General features: G+C 44.6%; 1 protein-coding gene across 1 annotated transcript in view; it reads left to right on the top strand.

Moving 5' to 3' along the window:
* The window catches only part of JAM2 (junctional adhesion molecule 2), a 147434-nt gene that overhangs the window by 79875 nt on the left and 49454 nt on the right, over window positions 1-18105 (top strand). The window contains exons 2-4 of the mRNA XM_069760877.1: window positions 6076-6141; window positions 12165-12281; window positions 14368-14517. Coding sequence (XP_069616978.1) covers window positions 6076-6141; window positions 12165-12281; window positions 14368-14517 — 333 coding nt within the window. The remainder of the gene's footprint in view (window positions 1-6075; window positions 6142-12164; window positions 12282-14367; window positions 14518-18105) is intronic.

Genomic DNA, 18105 nt, shown 5'->3' with positions numbered 1-18105 from the left:
GGACGCACGAAAAATGCAACTTGTTGCATTTTCTTGCGTCCGACGCTAGCGTCTGAAACGACGCACGTGTCGGAAAACGTAACAAAAAAAAACGCACGCGTCCCCCATGTTAAACATAGGGGCGCGTCGCCGACGCAACAGCGACGCACATTAGCGGAACGCTAATGTGAACGTAGCCTAAGAGATTCAGGAACAGAGATCGGAGGAGGATAATCTGTAATAATGAATCATTATCTGTATGAGGCTCTCAGATCTAGACTCTCCGAGACAATATACCACCCACTTTTTCTGTTGTGGCATTTTTTGCCACAATTTGTGCCAAAATTTTCTTCTTTTTTTTTCCGTGTCCACATCTATTTTTTGAGCCACACTTCCTCCATGTCTCCACCAATCCATCCCTCTTTTACAACCTCTAAGGGGGATAGAAACTTTCCTGAAGATCTGCTTTATTGGAGGTTTCAGTGGCACCTGTGAAACTTGCCAACTTGTCCAGGAGTTAGGGATGTCTCCTCTTCTTAAACTTGCCAACTTGTCCAGAAGTTAGGGAGGTGTCCTCTTCTTCCAGGAGCCACCTAAACCTACTGGCAGAGTTGCCAAGTATGACGTAGATATACACTAAACTTGTCCATTATTTTTTTGCTGGCAGAAGCCCCAAATCCGAGCACCAAGTATGGAACTAGCCGGCCACCCCTGCTATATATGCATTGTTTAGTAAAGTTTTCATCGGTTACCACAACTATCTACTTTATATTGTGCTATAGACCTCTACAGTAATCAGTCATGGAGATTGGTTTCATCATTTCTTATTACATGACGTCCATGTTTGTATTTTACCATTTATTTAACTCACAGCTATACTTTAAAAGGAAGAACTCGTATGTTAAGAAAGTTCTCAAAGTGATGATGCATGGCTAGTTTACACGGCGGATTTTGTGAGAGACGAGTCTAGTTAATCTGATCACATGCTTGCTTGGAGGCTTATGAAGCATGAACATTTTATTTGGTGTCCCTCTTAAATCAATTATCTACATCTATGCTAATTTTACCACAGAGATTCAGAGCCAAAATTCAAAGTCCTGCATGCCGGCCTAATCCCTGTAGGATAATTGCTTGAACATCCTAATTAAACTTCTGGCGGATTTTACGAACCTCTCTGACTGTGCAGGGGGTTAAATAACAGCCCCAGCATTAGCTAGCAGTGTCCCCTCATTGTGTGGGGTCATTGAGTACCAGATTTGTTGTGGCCTGGGGCTATGTTTCCGGCTACTGAACTAACACAAATCGCTCCATTAGAGCATGGACAGCAGACAAATGTTCTAGCATGTGAACTTGGAAACATGAAAAAGAAGGAAAGAAATGCAATTTACCCCATAATTCTATTAGATATCATATTTGTTGATACGCCCTCCCTGACAGACTCTACTGGAACACAGCACTATCTATGCCTACATCATTTACTCAAGAGACAGGAGCAGTACTATCTATGCCTACATCCTTTACTTAGAGACAGGGGTGCAGCACTATCTATGCCTACATCATTTACTTAGAGACAGGGGTGCAGCACTATCTATGCCTACATCCTTTACTTAGAGACAGGGGTGCAGCACTATCTATGCCTACATCCTTTACTAAGAGACAGGAGCAGTACTATCTATGCCTACATCCTTTACTTAGAGACAGGGGTGCAGCACTATCTATGCCTACATCATTTACTCAAGAGACAGGAGAAGCACTATCTATGTCTACATCCTTTTCTTAGCAATGGAGCAGTACTATCTATGCCTACATTTACTTAGTGACAAGGGAGCAGCACTATCTATGTCTACATCCTTTACTTAGTGACAGGGGAGCAGCACTATCTATGCCTACATCATTTACTTAGAGACAGGAGCAGCACCTTCTATGCCCACATCCTTTACTTAGAGACAGGGGAGCAGCACTATCTATGCCTACATCATTTACTGATGCAGGGGAGCAGTACCATCTATACCTACATCCTTTACTTAGAGACTGGGGTGTAGTACTATCTATGCCTACATCATTTACATAGAGACAAGGTTACCATCTATGCCTACATCATTTACTTAAGAGACAGGAGCAGCACTATCTACAGTGGGTACAGAACATATTCAGACCCCTTTACATTTTTCACTCTTTGTTTCATTGCAGCCATTTGTCAAATTCTAAAAAGTTCATTTTTTTTCTCATTAATGTACACTCTGCACCCCATCTTGACTGAAAAAAAACAGAAATGTAGAAATTTTTGCAAATGTATTAAAAAAGAAAAACTGGAATATCACATGATCATAAGTCTTCAGCCCCTTTGCTCAGTATTGAGTAGAAGCCCCTTTTGAGCTGGTACAGCCATGAGTCTTCTTGGGAATGATGCAACAAGTTTTTCACCCCTGGATTTGGGGATCCTCGGCCATTCTTCCTGCAGATCCTCTCGGGTTCCATCAGGTTGGATGGTGAACGTTGGTGGATGGCCATTTTCCCCTGTCTCTATCTATGTCTACATCATTTACTTAAGAGAAAGGGGATCAGTATTATCTATGCCTACATCGTTTACACGTAATGACGGTAGGTAGTGCTATCCATATAATTTACTCACAGACCGAGAGGCAGCGCGATCTGTTCCTACATTATTTGCATGGAGACAGGGAGCAAGTGCTATATAAACATTCATTATTTACAGCTATTGACAGGCAGTACTATCCATATTATTTACAGAGAGGCAGTACTATCTGTCCCTAAATAACTTCTATAGAGACAGTAAGGCAGTACTCTGTTCCGACATCATTTACATAGTACTGCCTCCCGATCTTTAGCTTCAATTTCATAATTTACATGAACTGACAGGTAACAGTACTATCCAAATTAATTTCATAGACACAGGGAGGCAGTGATATCCACTCTTACATAATTTACACAGACAGGGATGCAGTACTATCTGTTCCTACATCATTTGTATATAGAGATAATGAGGCAGTGTTATCTGGGCCTACAGCATTTTCATAGAGACAGGGAAGCAGGACTGTCTGCACATTTTATCATTTTTGTTAAGGGAATAGGGACGTTAAAAGTACTACCCTGCTGCTAATTCCCCTATCTAAGGATGTTAAAAGTACTACCCTCCTGCTAACTCCCCTATCCCTTTGGACCCCAAAAAACCCTAAATTTTCAGGGACTGTACTAGCAAACTCAGAGTACAGATATGTCTGCACTGTCATAATTTACATAAAGGGATGGGAGTACGATATATTCCTATATCATGTACATAGAGACCAGGAGGCAATACTATCTGTGCCTATATGAATTACAGTTAATTATAGACAGTACTATATGTATCTTTGTGATATGGAGTCAGAGACAAGGAAGCAGTACTGTTTGGGGCAACATTACTTATAGAAAAAGTAGAGTAGTTCTAAGTGTGGTTAGAGACCGGGTGGAAGAACTACATTTTCCTACTTTATGTACCGGGAGAAGCAATGAATCAGTACTTTCTATGGCAGCTGTATTTGCAGAAAGAGACAGACAACAGCAATATCTGTGCCTACATTATTATCACCTTTTAGTGATCACTATTATGTATAATACAACTGAAAACTCTCCAGACATTTAGGCTACTTTCACACTAGCGTTTTTTGCAATACGTCACAATGCGTCGTTTATGGGAAAAAACGCATCCTGCAAAGTTGTCTGCAGGATGCGTTTTTGCCCCATAGATTAACATTAGCGACGCATTGAAACACGTCGCAACCGTCGTGCGACGGTTGTGGCGGACCGCCGGGAGCAAAAAACGTTACATGGAACGTTTTTTGCTGCCGACGGACCGCTTTTTCCGACCGCGCATGCGCGGCCGGAACTCCGCCCCACCTCCCCGCACCTTACAATGGGGCAGCGGATGCGCAGGAAAAATGCATCCGGTGCCTCCGTTGTGCGGCGCATACACTGCTAGCGTCGGAACCTTGGCCCGACGTACTGCGACGGGCCGAGTCCGACGCTAGTTTGAAAGTAGCCTTAGGTGACCAAATTGTGGCTGCACTAAGCAGCTGAACTGTGGGAGATCCAGGTGTTTCGGCCATAATAAGGGCAAATGCGGCTGTACAATGTCGGGTATGAAGGAAGGGACCTGTTGTTGGGCAGATGGCATGTTTAGTGTTGTGGGGGAAAGTCTCTATTTGTGCATTGAGTGTTGGCCGTCCAGAATAGCAGCGTGTGCTGACAGCTATTGGCGCTATTTTCACAGACTCTGATCCAGGAGCTAACAGGCGAAATCGCTAACGTGCCCACATAATGAGACTTAGTGCGTAAAGTTATGGCCTAAACTGTTACAGCCAGATCATGGCTGCATTAAAGTGCTATTTCCATCTTCATAGAAGGATATTGTTGGATCATGCTTGGAAAAACAATCACTTTTACAATGTCCTGCTTCCTAAAACTTGCACCCGTTCTTGAGATACATGCCTCAACATTGAAATTGCACCACCAAGAAGAAAAAGTCACTGATTTATAGAAATACAAATGACAAAAAATGGAAGCAAAGTTGTCAAAACATCTCAATTTATTCAGGATGGGGTATGAGCGCTACGTGCAGAAATCCCCGCACTTACACAGCTTGGCTTCTATCAGTGAGGTTATCAGTGGTTGTCTGGGAAATGTTCTGAATGCACTTGGGCCAATCATCAAGATCCGCTGCTGGCAGGTCTTTTTGCAGTTGCCAACCAATGAAATGCCAGATGCTTGGATGTGAGACAAGTCTAGAGACGCTGCAGGCCATGGTAGCACATTTAGGACATTATGAAGACTAGAGAGGTCCAGTGCACCAACATTATGCCACTCCACACCATAATCACTTGAGTAGGACCGGTATGGCGTCTCCACATGGACAACGCCACAAAGAGGTCTTCTTGGGGTCTCATAAGATTTGAAAAATGGCATGTACTGATCCCTTCTATGAAATTGGGCATTACATACCAAACCTAAGGCGTTAAACAGTATCTGCATAATTAAAGACATTTGGCTGACATACGGCCTACAAGCCGGACGTCCACCTACAGATGTTCCATTGACCTCACACCACCACTCTCAAAGGTTATCATAGTGTAGAGCAAGTTGCCAATGGAGGCTGGAAATGAGGTTCATCCGCTTTTATTGCTCAGCGATGAGTCCCGAGTTTGTCTTGGAACCCACTGATAGCCGGAGTTTGGTCTGGAGACCACCTTGTCGACATGAAAGTGTCCCAAGAGCCATTTTACAGCAGGACAATGCCAGGTAGCATATTGCTCGTACTATTGTGAGCAGTGTGAGCGGCCTAAAACATGGCCTGCATAGTTTCCGACTGTCCCTCATTGAGCACATCTGGGCCGTCATTATTCACCATTTTTTGCACAGGAGCTGGCAGAAGAGGAATTTGATGATCTCTTACACTGAATGCACTTGAGCAGCAAATCATTCTTACAACAACCATTATTATCCTAAGGTATTTCCGTGGTGCTCATGCTTGATACTGATTTGAGATGTTGTGAAAATGTTAAGGAGTGTATTTACACTCGTCGTTTAGGAGACCGACCACCGCTGCTGTTTGGCTTGTAAACACTGTGCTGAAGCTGGCCAGGATTAAGAGGTAACAACGAGTTCCAGCAAACCTGACAATCTTCAAAACACTGCTTATATGCTCAGTAGAGTAGAGCTTGTAAGTGCTGTCCACGTTCTAGCTGTTTAGCAGAGATGGTCGGTCTTCAAGGCAAAATAAATTGCAAACAAAAAAATGTTACTATCTCAAGAATGGATGAAAATTTTAATAAGCAGTGAACTGCAAAATTATTTACAAGCATTATCCAACAATACCTATTCAAAAAGATGGGAATAACATTTTACTAGAGGTAATAGTTTACAAATTCTATCTGCGGTCTTAATAAATCCATCATTAGCTGGCTTGACAAACCTAGAATTCTCTTGAGCCCACCTTTGGCACATGTCCACTATTGCCGTGATTGCCGGCTAACAATTGCTACTTGGTTGTGTGACATGTATTGAGTAACTCATCATCTGTTGTCTTCTTGTATTTCACAGTTTGGGAAGTGTCTGCAGTGATCGTGGAGTCCGAGAACTACGATGTAAAGGAACTTGAATTTGGAGGTACTATAAAATGATTGTGAATTATGTCACCTCTATAATGATCACGGGTTTACTGTGACAGAGAGGAGTCAGAAGACCGCAGCGTCTGATTTCTCCTATTCCTGCTCTGTTTAGAAGCATGTCACCTTCATATTAAATGGTGCAGGTTTCTTTTAGCAGTGCAGGGGTTAATCTGCTCAGTTGAGAGCTCTTGGAAGCTTTCCTGCATTAAGGTTCTCAGCTGTTCAGTTAGCCACTCCCCTCTCCTATATAATCTGGTTCCTGGCTAGCACTCATTGTCAGAGTTAGATTATGCTGCATGGATGGAGATGGTGGTTTGTGGTTGTTGTTGTTGTTTGAGGAGGAGTTTGTTGGATTTATCTGAAACTGTTGCTATTTTTTGAATGTGTGATAATTCCCCTTCTTCTCCTACTTTGATTTTTTTCCCCATCCTCCAGTCCCTGGAGTATTCCTCTACTTTTTATGTGAGTATATTTGTTTGGTATTTTCCTTTATTCCTGGTCTTATTACCTTTTAAATCTGGTTAGTGTACTACAGTACACTACTACTGCCTTCTCCCCTGGGTGGGGAAAGTGTACAGACTGAAGGTGGATTCAGGAGCTAAGGCAAAGTATGTGGCCTCGGCATCTTCACCATCAGAAGTAAGTTGGGGAACTGGGCAAGCTAGGGCGCCCTGTTATGGACCTGGTGGTTAGGAGCACCCGGAACGACCTGATGGTTAAACTCACACAGGACAAGCTCTGGGAAGTGGGAGCTCTGCTGACCGCAACCCCTAATCCTATCACACAACTAGAAATAGCCGTGGAGCGTACCTAACTCTGCCTAGACACCTCTTCACAGCCTAAGAGCTAACTAGCCCTAGAGATAGAAAATAAAGCCTACCTTGCCTCAGAGAAATTCCCCATAGGAAAAGGCAGCCCCCCACATATATTGACTGTGAGTTAAGATGAAAGTCACAAACACAGAAATGAAACAGGTTTCAGCAAAGGGAGGCCAGACTTAACAAACAGAGGATAGGAAAGGTATCTTTGCGGTCAGCACAAAAAAACTACAAAAAAACCATGCAGAGTGTGCAAAAAGACCTCCGCATCGACTCACGGTGCGGAGGTGCCACTCTGCATCCCTGAGCTTCCAGCTAGCAAGGCAAAATCATGATAGCAAGCTGGACAAGGAAACAATGAACAAATAATTAACTAGCAGGGACTTAGCTTCTGCTGGAGTAGACAGGTCACCAGAAAAATCCAAGAGCGAACTGAACCAGTACAAGAACATTGACAGCTGGCATGGAGTAACGATCTAAGAGGAGTTAAATAGAGCAGCCAGCCAAAGAATAAACTACGTCACCTGTGGAAGGAACCTCAGAAACAGCAGCTCCACTCACAGCCACCAGAGGGAGTCCATGGACAGAACCCGCCGAAGTACCATTCATGACCACAGGAGGGAGTTCGATAACAGAATTCACAACAGCGCCCCTAGCGTTAGGGACAAGGGAAGAAGTCCCTGTTACCGGTTCACCCGACAACAGATTCATGGCAGATAGCGATTAATGTTTGCATCGTTATCAATGGCTCATTATCCCTTTACATATTATGTGCTGTAAAACAGAGAAAACATTTAACTAAGAATCCAGGAAAACTGATTGACAACCTTATTATGAGCTGTAATCACAACCATATCATTTGTTACCCCGGTTTCCTAAAGGCAGCACAACGTGCTGATGCTTGGGGTTATAGTCATGCCTCATCTGGAGATCCCAGGTGATATCATGTTGTATTATACTTCAGAGCTGCATTTACAAGTTTACAGGCTCCAGAGTTTAATGACTTTTTTTTTTCCACTAGATACATTTTTCACCAATGATATATCATACAACAATGTCAATTTTGCTACTCAAACTCTGATTCCCTTCTGATCAGAATGTAATCCGATTTTCAAAGAGGTGGAGAGGAAAAAAAAGTTTCTCCATTCGCCCATCTGTGAAAATCGGATGTCATTCAAGTGCAGTCCGAGATTTTCAACAAACGCATAGACATGAATGGGCGAGTGCCATCTGATTATCAGGGAAAATAGTGCAGCTGTGATATTTTTTGGAGGGATATGTTCATGGCCTCATTGAATAACATGGGGATGACCCCTTAGGGATCATGCAGACAACCTTAATTTCGGTGCGAGAGCGGAGCGGTGGTCGAGCTTGCATGCAGTTGTTAAATTCACTGTCTATAGAACTCTGCAATCTACAATGTATTTTCTGGATAACTGCTCTGAGTTGGACAACCCCTTACCTCCAGCACTCCCTTCTTGTTCAGTGTCCGCTCAGATCTTCCTTCTGTGATATGAAGTGTTGGGAGCATAATTTTTAGTTGTTACGTCAGCTACTGTGGAGAAATCTGATGTAGGAGATAAATGGTCCCCAAGTCTCAGCCCATCTGTTATGGTGGTATCTGATCACAATCCTCTTCTAATTTGCAGAATTATAAATGCAGCTCTGGAGTACCATACATTATTAATCTCGGGTTCATTACCAGATAGGTGAAGCAAAGTATTTACACATTTAGTACTGATAAAAAACACTAAAAAGTGAATTACCGGACAGGACAGTCAAGTTTTTCCAGTCTACCATCCCTACACCATTTACCCACCATCCAAAGAGAGGAAAAAACCCATCATATTTCGTAGCGTTGGAGCCACACGGGTGTGCGCTGTAAAGGGTTTATCTACATGTGTTTATGGGAAAAACAGCATTGACTTTACAGTATTCAAGACAATTTATTAAGCTCCATAAATCAACCACTTGGAAATCAATATCGGTTCTATTTCCTAAGTGCTTCGTACTTATTGCTACAGTGCGGACAAGGAATAGGTCTCCTGCCAAAATGCGTTATCAAAAAGAAATACCAAAATGCCGGTATTATAAGTCTTCTTATTACTGTACCCTATTAATATTGTTCCTGCATCAGAACATAACTGGGGAGACATTAGAACTACTGGATTCCCAGCCCTATGGAAGACTTATTGGCACCAATGTTGGTTATTGCTCAGATTTTCCCAAAATAAGATAGGAGAAGAATAAACATGTAAAAATCTCAACACTTTAATATTATAACAGTTTTGGTTTTTTTTTCAGTATATTTGTTTTTTGGCACACATCTAAACCTTCTTGGCAATGGCACCATTTTCTGCCAGGACAATCCTACAACCCAATTCAGAACGGGTCTGAGCTAATGCAAGCTGTGCACCAAAGTGGGCATTTGGGGGGCATTCCCCGATGGTCCAGGGTGTCCATTTTGGGGCTTAGGTTGCTAAATATGCCTCCAGGAACCCCTATCATTGAGAATGTGGGTGACCTGGTTCTTGTTGGTAAGCTAACTCTGGGGAGGGTTCCTCCTCGTCTTGAGGGCATCAGACCTTCCCACCCGGCTCCGTCTTCTAGGAGACTTGGGCTCTACCGGCCAGGGTACATCATCAAAAAGGAGCGCACAGCTCCACCGTGCTGACTTATTCAACTGGTCAGGACGTAGGTACAAGTCAATGTATGGGCACATTGGAAGCAGGAGCCGGATCCCGGCCTCACTGGTGTTGCCCAGCGGTAAAGAAGAAGCTGTCAGAATGTCCCAACTCCCGGGTGCTCTGCTGTTTGCCAGTGACGGCCCGGGGTGCAGGCAGACATTAAGGGCTCATTCACACACCCAATTTTTCCACGTACGAGAAACATGGGCCGATTATTTTGATCAGAGTGTGGTCCGAGTGTCATCAGTAGGGAAAACAAAATGTCCCCACCTTCTCCATTCTGACCGTCCGTCTTATCCGAGTGTGATCCAAGCTTCTTTATGGGGCCGTTGCCTTGCATTGCCGATTTTTCATCCAACCCTCAGTTCAAAATCCAACATGACTCCACGATTTTTTGCAGCCAAAGAGAATATCATAGATGTCCATGAAACTCATAGTATGGATAGTACTCGTACGAGACGAGCCCTAATGATCTATTTTTTTTCCCAATTGTGTCCATTCCCTCAAGGTGGTGTGCAGTAGTGCCTTAGGTGGGTTGCTACCTCCGCCTACCCTTTGTCCTGCCCTGATGGAAATCACACGTGTGTCCACGCCCTTCTGGCCCCATGATCTAGGTGCGACCATATCCTCTGCCCCCATAACACCTGCTCACTCTGCTCCTAGACATGGCTCGCTTACCTAGGCAGGAACTGCAGCGAGAATGCTGGGTCACTTTCCAGGAGTCCAGATTTATTAATTCATATTTATACTTCAGGAAACCTTCAGCCTATTTCTGTTGTCTCCTTGCAGAACAATTCTTCTATGTCAGCAGTGATATAACAGCAAGGTCAGGCTGCCTTCCGCAGAAACTCCACGTAACACATTTCCGCTGGGTGACCCAGGAGAGACGGTTCTAGACGTCAGGGACTTGGTTACATAATTATAGGACACGGGGTGGAGGTTCTTGTTACTCTCTTCTTCTTATTAATATATTTGGATTGATTTTCTTATTAATCACAGAGGCGTTATATTTTTTGGAACACATGCCCCACCTGCCGTATGCCAGGCATTGCATTGGATCTAAACTTCTTTTTATTTCATTCAAATGTCATAACCTTGTGAAATAAACATAAAAACCATGGCATCATATCATGTCTCAAGTGGACAAGCCATGAGGCACGTGGAGGCGCTCACCCTCTTCCCACTTGTCTGGTTACTGGAGGCGCAGGACCTGAGCGTGCTGCAGGGTGGATCCCGGGATCGGTGAGGACTAGGAGGGTATACATTTTGGGGTGGAGTGGTACCCTTTACTCTGGTGAAGAGCTGAAAACTAAAAGCTCAGGGTCTGTTTATGTTGGCATTGTCATGGGACTTCCACGACAGAGAGAGGCCAAAAGATTGCCGTGTCTGGTTACCCGAACTCCTGCACTGGTTAGAAGTACTTCACCATATTATTAAGCAGCACAGTTTTTTTCTTGCTTGGCAGTATAAGATATAATCTCTTCAGTTGCAGCTCCTGGAGCTGTCCTACCTGGATTGTCTCAGCTGTTCAGTGTTAGCCACTCCCCTCTGCTATATATGCTTGCCTCTGGCATTTAAGAATTGCCAGTGTTAGTTCTTACTGCCTGGTTTGGAGTTGGAGGTGTAGTTTGCGGTTGGAATTGGGTGTTTGGAGATTTGTTCAGGAGATTGTTGCTTGGAGTTTTGTTTATATGCACATCCTCTTTCTCTCCTATTTGTTTTTTCCTTCCTTTACTTCCCCGTGTTCCACTGTGTTGTTTGAGTGTATTTTGTATGACTGTGATTTTCATTTATCCCTGGCAGTCTTCTCTTGTTTGTCTGGTTAGTGTTAACCTAGACACTTCGGATTCCGATCTCCATGGCTGGAGGAGGGGACAGATAAGGGTTCATATAGGAGCATAGCAAGTCACATGAATCCGACGTCTCCACATTCAGGAGTAATCCAGGGGACAGGTATAGACTAGAGCACTCCCTAGTTCTGGGGAACAAGTTAGCACCCACTGCCGCAAGGCATTGCTGCCACAGGAATAAGTAGAACTTTAAAAGGGCTTTCCCTATAAATGACACATCTAAAATTACGCATAATTGTCTGATTGCTGGGGGTCTCACCATCGGAACCCACACCAATCATAAGAAAAGGGGTCCTGATCCCCTGTTATTCTTTTCTTCAATTAGGATTGAATGCAACAACGTAGTCTCATGTGCATCCTGCTGCTCCCATACTCTGCAGCTATCCTGGATCTCCCAGGCCACAAGGGGCTGTGGCTTATCTAAAACCTGCCCAAAAGTGTTACTTATTGGCCCAAGTTATAGCGTATGGTGTGGCGTAAACGTCACCAGAAATGTTGGCAACTATGTGCTTCATTCATTGTCTATGGGACTGATGGAGATAACTGAAGACAGTGATCCAGGGGCCCTTAGGGCATTACAAAGTTCTTGCCCACTTGTATATTTTAGGTTGGCTTATGAAGTTGTGTATCGTTCTTTCTAGCTATGGCTCTCTTTATTTCTCACAGAGACAATTCTTACCTGCAAATACCGACTGGAAAAAGAACAAGTCGTCCGGTTAGAATGGAAAAAAGTGGCTCTCAATGGAGAAGTTTCTTTTGTCTTCTTTAATAACTCGCTGGCAGGTAAACGTTTCATAATTTTTTTTTTTTTTTTTTTTAAGAATGTTGTGTCACAATCCACCCTTAGGACCAATAGAGAACCACCTGTGCACACTGATGACACATGGATGACATTTGTGTGACACGTACCGACGTCTGTGAAAAGCAGTACAGTTAGCGCTGTTCTCAGGTGTCGGGTGCTGAATCCAGCTCTCGTCATTATTGCCTCCTCTTCCTGCTGTCAGTGAGACCAGGCGACACTGATGACAGTAGTAGTCGGCACACACCATCTGTTTAGCTTTTGCTGGACAGTAAATATAGGGGGACCTCACGTCATTTTTCTTTTGGGTCCCCCTTTCTACCAGTAACGGCTAGGCCAACAGCTGTGAGCCGTTATTATTGGGCTTGGAACTTTTATGGATATTGGCCCCTTCCCAGATTAATAATAGAGCACAGCTGTCGGCTTTCCATCAGCTGGTTAGGAAAATTAATGGGGACCTCGCAATGTTTTTCTTGTTTATTTAATACGCTGATACACAGACTTCTGGTGCTGACTACAAGTCTCATCAGCGTCTCCTAGTCTCGCTGATCGTAGGGAGAACAGGCGACAATGATAAGTGTTTGATTCAGCACCCGGTGCCTGGGAACAGCGCTAATTGTACTACCTTTTCCCGGATGCCAGTACGTGTCACACTGATGGTGCACACGGGCAGCAGACGTATGCAACACAGATGTGACACATGGACACGGGTAGCACCACTTGTGTTTCTTTCCAGTAGCGGTAATATCAGGACGTGTGACAGAGGCCTGACAAAAACTTATCCCTTCCTGTACATGACACAGAACTGCCATATGCACTATCAGTACTGGAAAAAACTATTTAATATATAAATCCTCCATAAAGAACACTCTATCAATCTAACAAAACCCCTTGTGTGGTCACACAGCAATCTTCTATAATGTCTTCTCTTTTCATGGGAGGAGCCTCCCTCTCGAGTTTTACTCATGGGCGGAGTCTTCTGCATTTTTTCTTTATTGGAGGAGAATTCCTGGCGTGTTTTTTTTTTTTTCCTCTTTTATTTTTGTAAATTATTATCTGTGACTATCACCGTTATGTCTCTTAAAAAAATGACTTTTTGTCTCATTGACCCCAGTGTCTAATATCCTTACGGTTATAATACAGGCTTAGGCTGGGGTCACACTTGCGAGTTCAATGCGAGAAACTCACGCATGAATAATGGTAATAATAATAATAATAATATTAGCAAATACCTCCAATTAGAGATGTAGCATAGTTCTTCTGATTTGCTATGTCGTTTACTCCACATGCAGGTCATTGCAGTATCTTAGATATCCATAGTTACAACCATAAACAACTAACTAACTTGGATAGCTAAGTAACTACAATACCCTGCACATGGGGTGAGCAACATAGCAAATCAGAAGAACTATACTACATCTCTAATTGGAGGTATTTGCTAATATTATTATTACACCTACTACATATTGGGATGAGATGTTGGAGCTAGAGATAAACCATCCTTAAAGGGATATTCCAAATAGCCACTATTGGACAAAAGTCAGCTGATCCTGCTAATTTTCAGCGGGATGAGCTGGCCAGTCCATCTAATGTGTATGGGCATCTTCCTTCTGTTTCCCAACAGATCATCTTGAGGAGAGAAGGATCAAGAAGTTGAAATTTCATTGCTCTATCATTTTATTTTCAGAGGCGATTAGCCGCTGCCAAAGATGTCTGGCAGCGCCTCTCTCTTATGTCTCAGTACGAAATGTGTAGGAATGTTCTGCAGATTTGAGCGCTCCTGTGGATGGAGGAGTCGGGAGCCATGTGCCAGATATCTCATGGGTATGGTCAGGATAAGTCAGACAAGACATCAGCTAGACCATTTGATCTCTTGGGTGCAAAGGAAAAGATGTTATCTTAGAAGTCCCATAAATAGGACTAGCACAACTAACTGGCCAATAAAACATGCCAAGCAGAAGATTGCCACTGTCATGGTGGGAATATAAAATAATCCAGATGGGATGACTTGTGACCAACACATTCTTATTTTTAGCATATACGTTATTTGCATTTATCTTGTGCCAACAGCTGATTTACAGAAGCGAGCGGAGATGATGGGCCCCAGTATCCGCTTCAGGAATCTCAGCAGAGGAGATTCAGGACAATATCGCTGTGAAGTCAGTGCGCCTCAAGACAAAAAGAACTTCCAAGAAATCATCATTAATTTAGCGGTGTTAGGTGAGTGCTGTCCACAATGTATAAAAAGAGAGAACCGTCATTTCAGTCCAGCTTAGCGATAAATCGGCCTCAGGGCAGGTGCAGAGAGAATCTGCTAGATTACGCAGATCACACTTTGATCAGAGTATGATCTGATTCTCTCAGATACAGATAAAAATCTCCATCTCCTCCATTGTTAGTCCATGAAAATCGGACTGCACTCAGATGTAGTCCTGAGCGAGTGTACTCGTTGCTCGGGTGATCTCCCAGTATTTGTTAGTGTTCATCACCGCAGCTGAATGATTTACAGCTTCTAGCCTGCTTGATTAAATGTAAGGATTCCCTAGCAACCAGGCAACCCCCGCATGTACTCAGCCTGGCTAGTAGCTGTAAATCATTCAGCTGCCGCGATGAAAACTTAAAGGGAACCTGTCACCCCCAAAATCGAGGGTGAGGTAAGCCCACCGGCATCAGGGGCTTATCTACAGCATTCTGTAATTCTAATGCATATTGTAATGCTGTAGATAAGCCCCCGATGTATCCTGAAAGCTGAGAAAAAGAGGTTATATTATACTCACCCAGGGGCGGTCCCGCTGCGGTCCGGTCCGATGGGCATCGCGGTCCGGTCAGGGGCCTCCCATCTTCATCAGATGACGTCTTCTTCTTGTCTTCACGCTCCGGTGCAGGCGTACTTTGTCTGTCCTGTTGAGGGCAGAGCAAAGTACTGCAGTGCGCAGGCGCTGGGCCTCTCTTACCTTTCCCGCCACCTGCGCACTGCAGTACTTTGCTCTGCCCTCAACAGGACAGACAAAGTACGCCTGCGCCGGAGCCGCGGCGTGAAGACAAGAAGAGGACGTCATGGAATGAAGATAGGAGGCTCCGGACCGGACCGCGACGCCCACCGGATCGCACCGCCCGCCCAGGTGAGTATAATCTAACCTCTTTTTCTCATCTTTCAGGTTACATCGAGGCTTATCTACAGCATTACAGAATGCTGTAGATAAGCCCCTGATGCTGGTGAGCTTAGCTCACCGTTGATTTAGGGGGGGACAGGTTCCGTTTACTCTCCGAACACCAACAAATACTCGGAGATCACCTGAGCGTGCTCTGGGAAAACCCGAGCAACGAGTATACTCGCTCATCACTACTCAGATGTCATCCGGGTGCAGTGTCATATTTTCCATGGACTCATTGACTTGCATTGACTAGAGACAGGGAACTTGATTCCAGTGATGAGTCACTTACTGGGCTGCTTGTTGTAGTTTCAATAAAATCAGTGTTTTCTATTCGCCACGACAGCACCCACTAGAGAGAGGGGATCCGCCCCTAGGAACAGGAAACCTACAGAGAGATAAAAGGGGCGGCCCCCCCTCGCTCCTCAGTTGGTTTCCTGTTCCTAGAAGGGAACCCACAGAGAAGCTCTATGGTGCTAAGAAGAGGAAAACCTGCCTGGGCTACCGCCTGTACCGTCTCTGCTGAGCGACAGGGGTCCCAGAGCAGGTAGACCGTGTCGGGAGAATGTTCCTGCGGGCTCCCCCCTCATCTGGTGCGGCTGACAGGAAAGCCTGAAGGTGCCAACGGTCTCCCTGCTGGGACACAGTTGGATAAGTGCTGACAATTGCATGGTGCAGTGTGGATACCTGCCGTGGTGCCCTCCTGAGTGGAGCTGAGCGGCGGATGGCGTCCCCGGTCGGAGTCTTCCCTCCTGTCCCTCCAAGGTAAGAGGCGACATGGTGGTGGATGCAGCGCTTTCAGCGGCGTGTTCCGGTATACAGCAGACGCGGGCGCATGCGCAGTAGCGTCGGCGTCCCCGGAAAGAAAGCTTGAACTTCCGGGGTCGCGAGGTCGGAGTACTATTTCCGGGGGAACCGCCATATTGGATTCCCCCATGCGATCCCAGTGTCCTGACGCCAGACTTGTGAGTAGAAAGGAAAAAAAAAAAAAAAAAAAAAAGAAGGGGGATGTGTGCAGGAGTGGCTACACTATAAAAGTAAGGATTAGGAGTGCAGTCAGTGTGCATTATGTCGTCCCAAGAGGAGGTCCGTATGCACCCCATGGAAGAGCCACTAGTACCTAGTAGTGAAACCAGAAAAAAGAGCAGTGGACACTCTAAAATAAGTGACTCCACTGACAAATCGGGAAGGAAGTCGTCCCGTTCCACATCCCAGACTAAGGCAACCCTGCAGCCGGTAAAATTAATACGCTGGGTGAGTGTATATATAGCTTCACTGAAGCTGATTTTGGTTCCTTTGCTTATATTATTTCTAGGCAAAGAGGACGGGGAAGAGTAAGCACAAACAATGTGCTATATGTACCGAACCCCTGCCTGACTCCTATCTTAAAAATCTGTGTCAGACATGTATAGATAACACCTTACGGCAGGAGGAATCGGTTAAGATGAATGACATACGGCTCATAATTCGGGAAGAACTTCAGTCGTTAGGAGGCGGTTCTTCCTCAGTTAATATGGAGAAAAGGAAAAGAAGAGTATCCCCACCTAAAGCTGACACGTCAGCAGAGAGTGGGGAGGTCGATTCAGAGGTCTCTCAGCTGTCCGATTCTTCAGGGGAAGAAGACTTTGTTTGTTTTCCAACAGAAGGCATAAACAACTTAGTCAAATCAGTGAGAAATACAATGGGGGTATCTGAGTCAAAAGAACCCCAGACACCACAGGAAGTCATGTTTGCTGGTCTTTCCCAACGGAAAGGCCACGTGTTTCCAATAAACCAGGCCATAAAAGACCTCGTTAAGAAGAAGTGGGGTAAAGGTCAAAAGGGGTTTGTGCCAATATCCTGTAAAAGGCGCTACCCCTTCGATGACGAAGATTTGAGTACCTGGACCAAAATGCCGAAGGTTGATGCGGCAGTTGCATCTACATCTCGCCGTTTTTCCTTGCCCGTGGAGGATGCAGGTTCCTTATCAGATCCCATGGACCGAAAATCAGATGCGCTCCTTAAAAAATCGTGGGAGGCCTGTGTCACGGCATTCAAGCCGGCAATTTCAGCCACATGTACTAGCAGGTCAATGCTAGTCTGGCTGGATCAGCTGGAGCAAAATATTAAAAATGGTGTATCCAGGGAAAAGTTACGAGCGTCTATCCCTTTGATCAAGGGTGCGGCTGCCTTTATATCTGATGCCTCTATTGACTCCCTACGACTTGCGGCCAGAACAGCTAATATCTCCAATACGGCTAGGCGTGCTTTATGGCTAAAAAACTAGAAGGGAGATGCCCAGTCTAGATCCAAATTATGTGCCATACCCTGTCAGGGTGAGTACCTTTTTGGAACAGTCCTTGATGATATACTCACTAAGGCGGGCGAGAGGAAGAAAGGATTCCCTAATCCCTTTATTCCGTCTTACAGAAGGGCGTTCAGGAAGCCACCATTCGGAAAGAGGGGAGGCTTCAGAGACAGATGGAACAATAAGGATTTTAAACAAAAAGGAAACCTGTTTAATAAACGTCCATTCAAGCCAGCCGACAAATTCCAGTAATTATATTCCTCCAGTGGGTGGAAGGCTAAAACAGTTTAGGCAACAATGGGAAGAGATAACAATTAATCCATGGGCTATTAAATTAATATCTTCAGGGCTCACATTAGACTTTATTAG

The sequence above is a fragment of the Ranitomeya imitator genome, chromosome 3, assembly GCF_032444005.1.
Source record: "Ranitomeya imitator isolate aRanImi1 chromosome 3, aRanImi1.pri, whole genome shotgun sequence".
Classification (NCBI taxonomy): Eukaryota; Metazoa; Chordata; class Amphibia; order Anura; family Dendrobatidae; genus Ranitomeya; species Ranitomeya imitator.
Note: the sequence above shows the minus strand (reverse complement) of the source record. Positions and strands in the feature narration are given on the sequence as shown.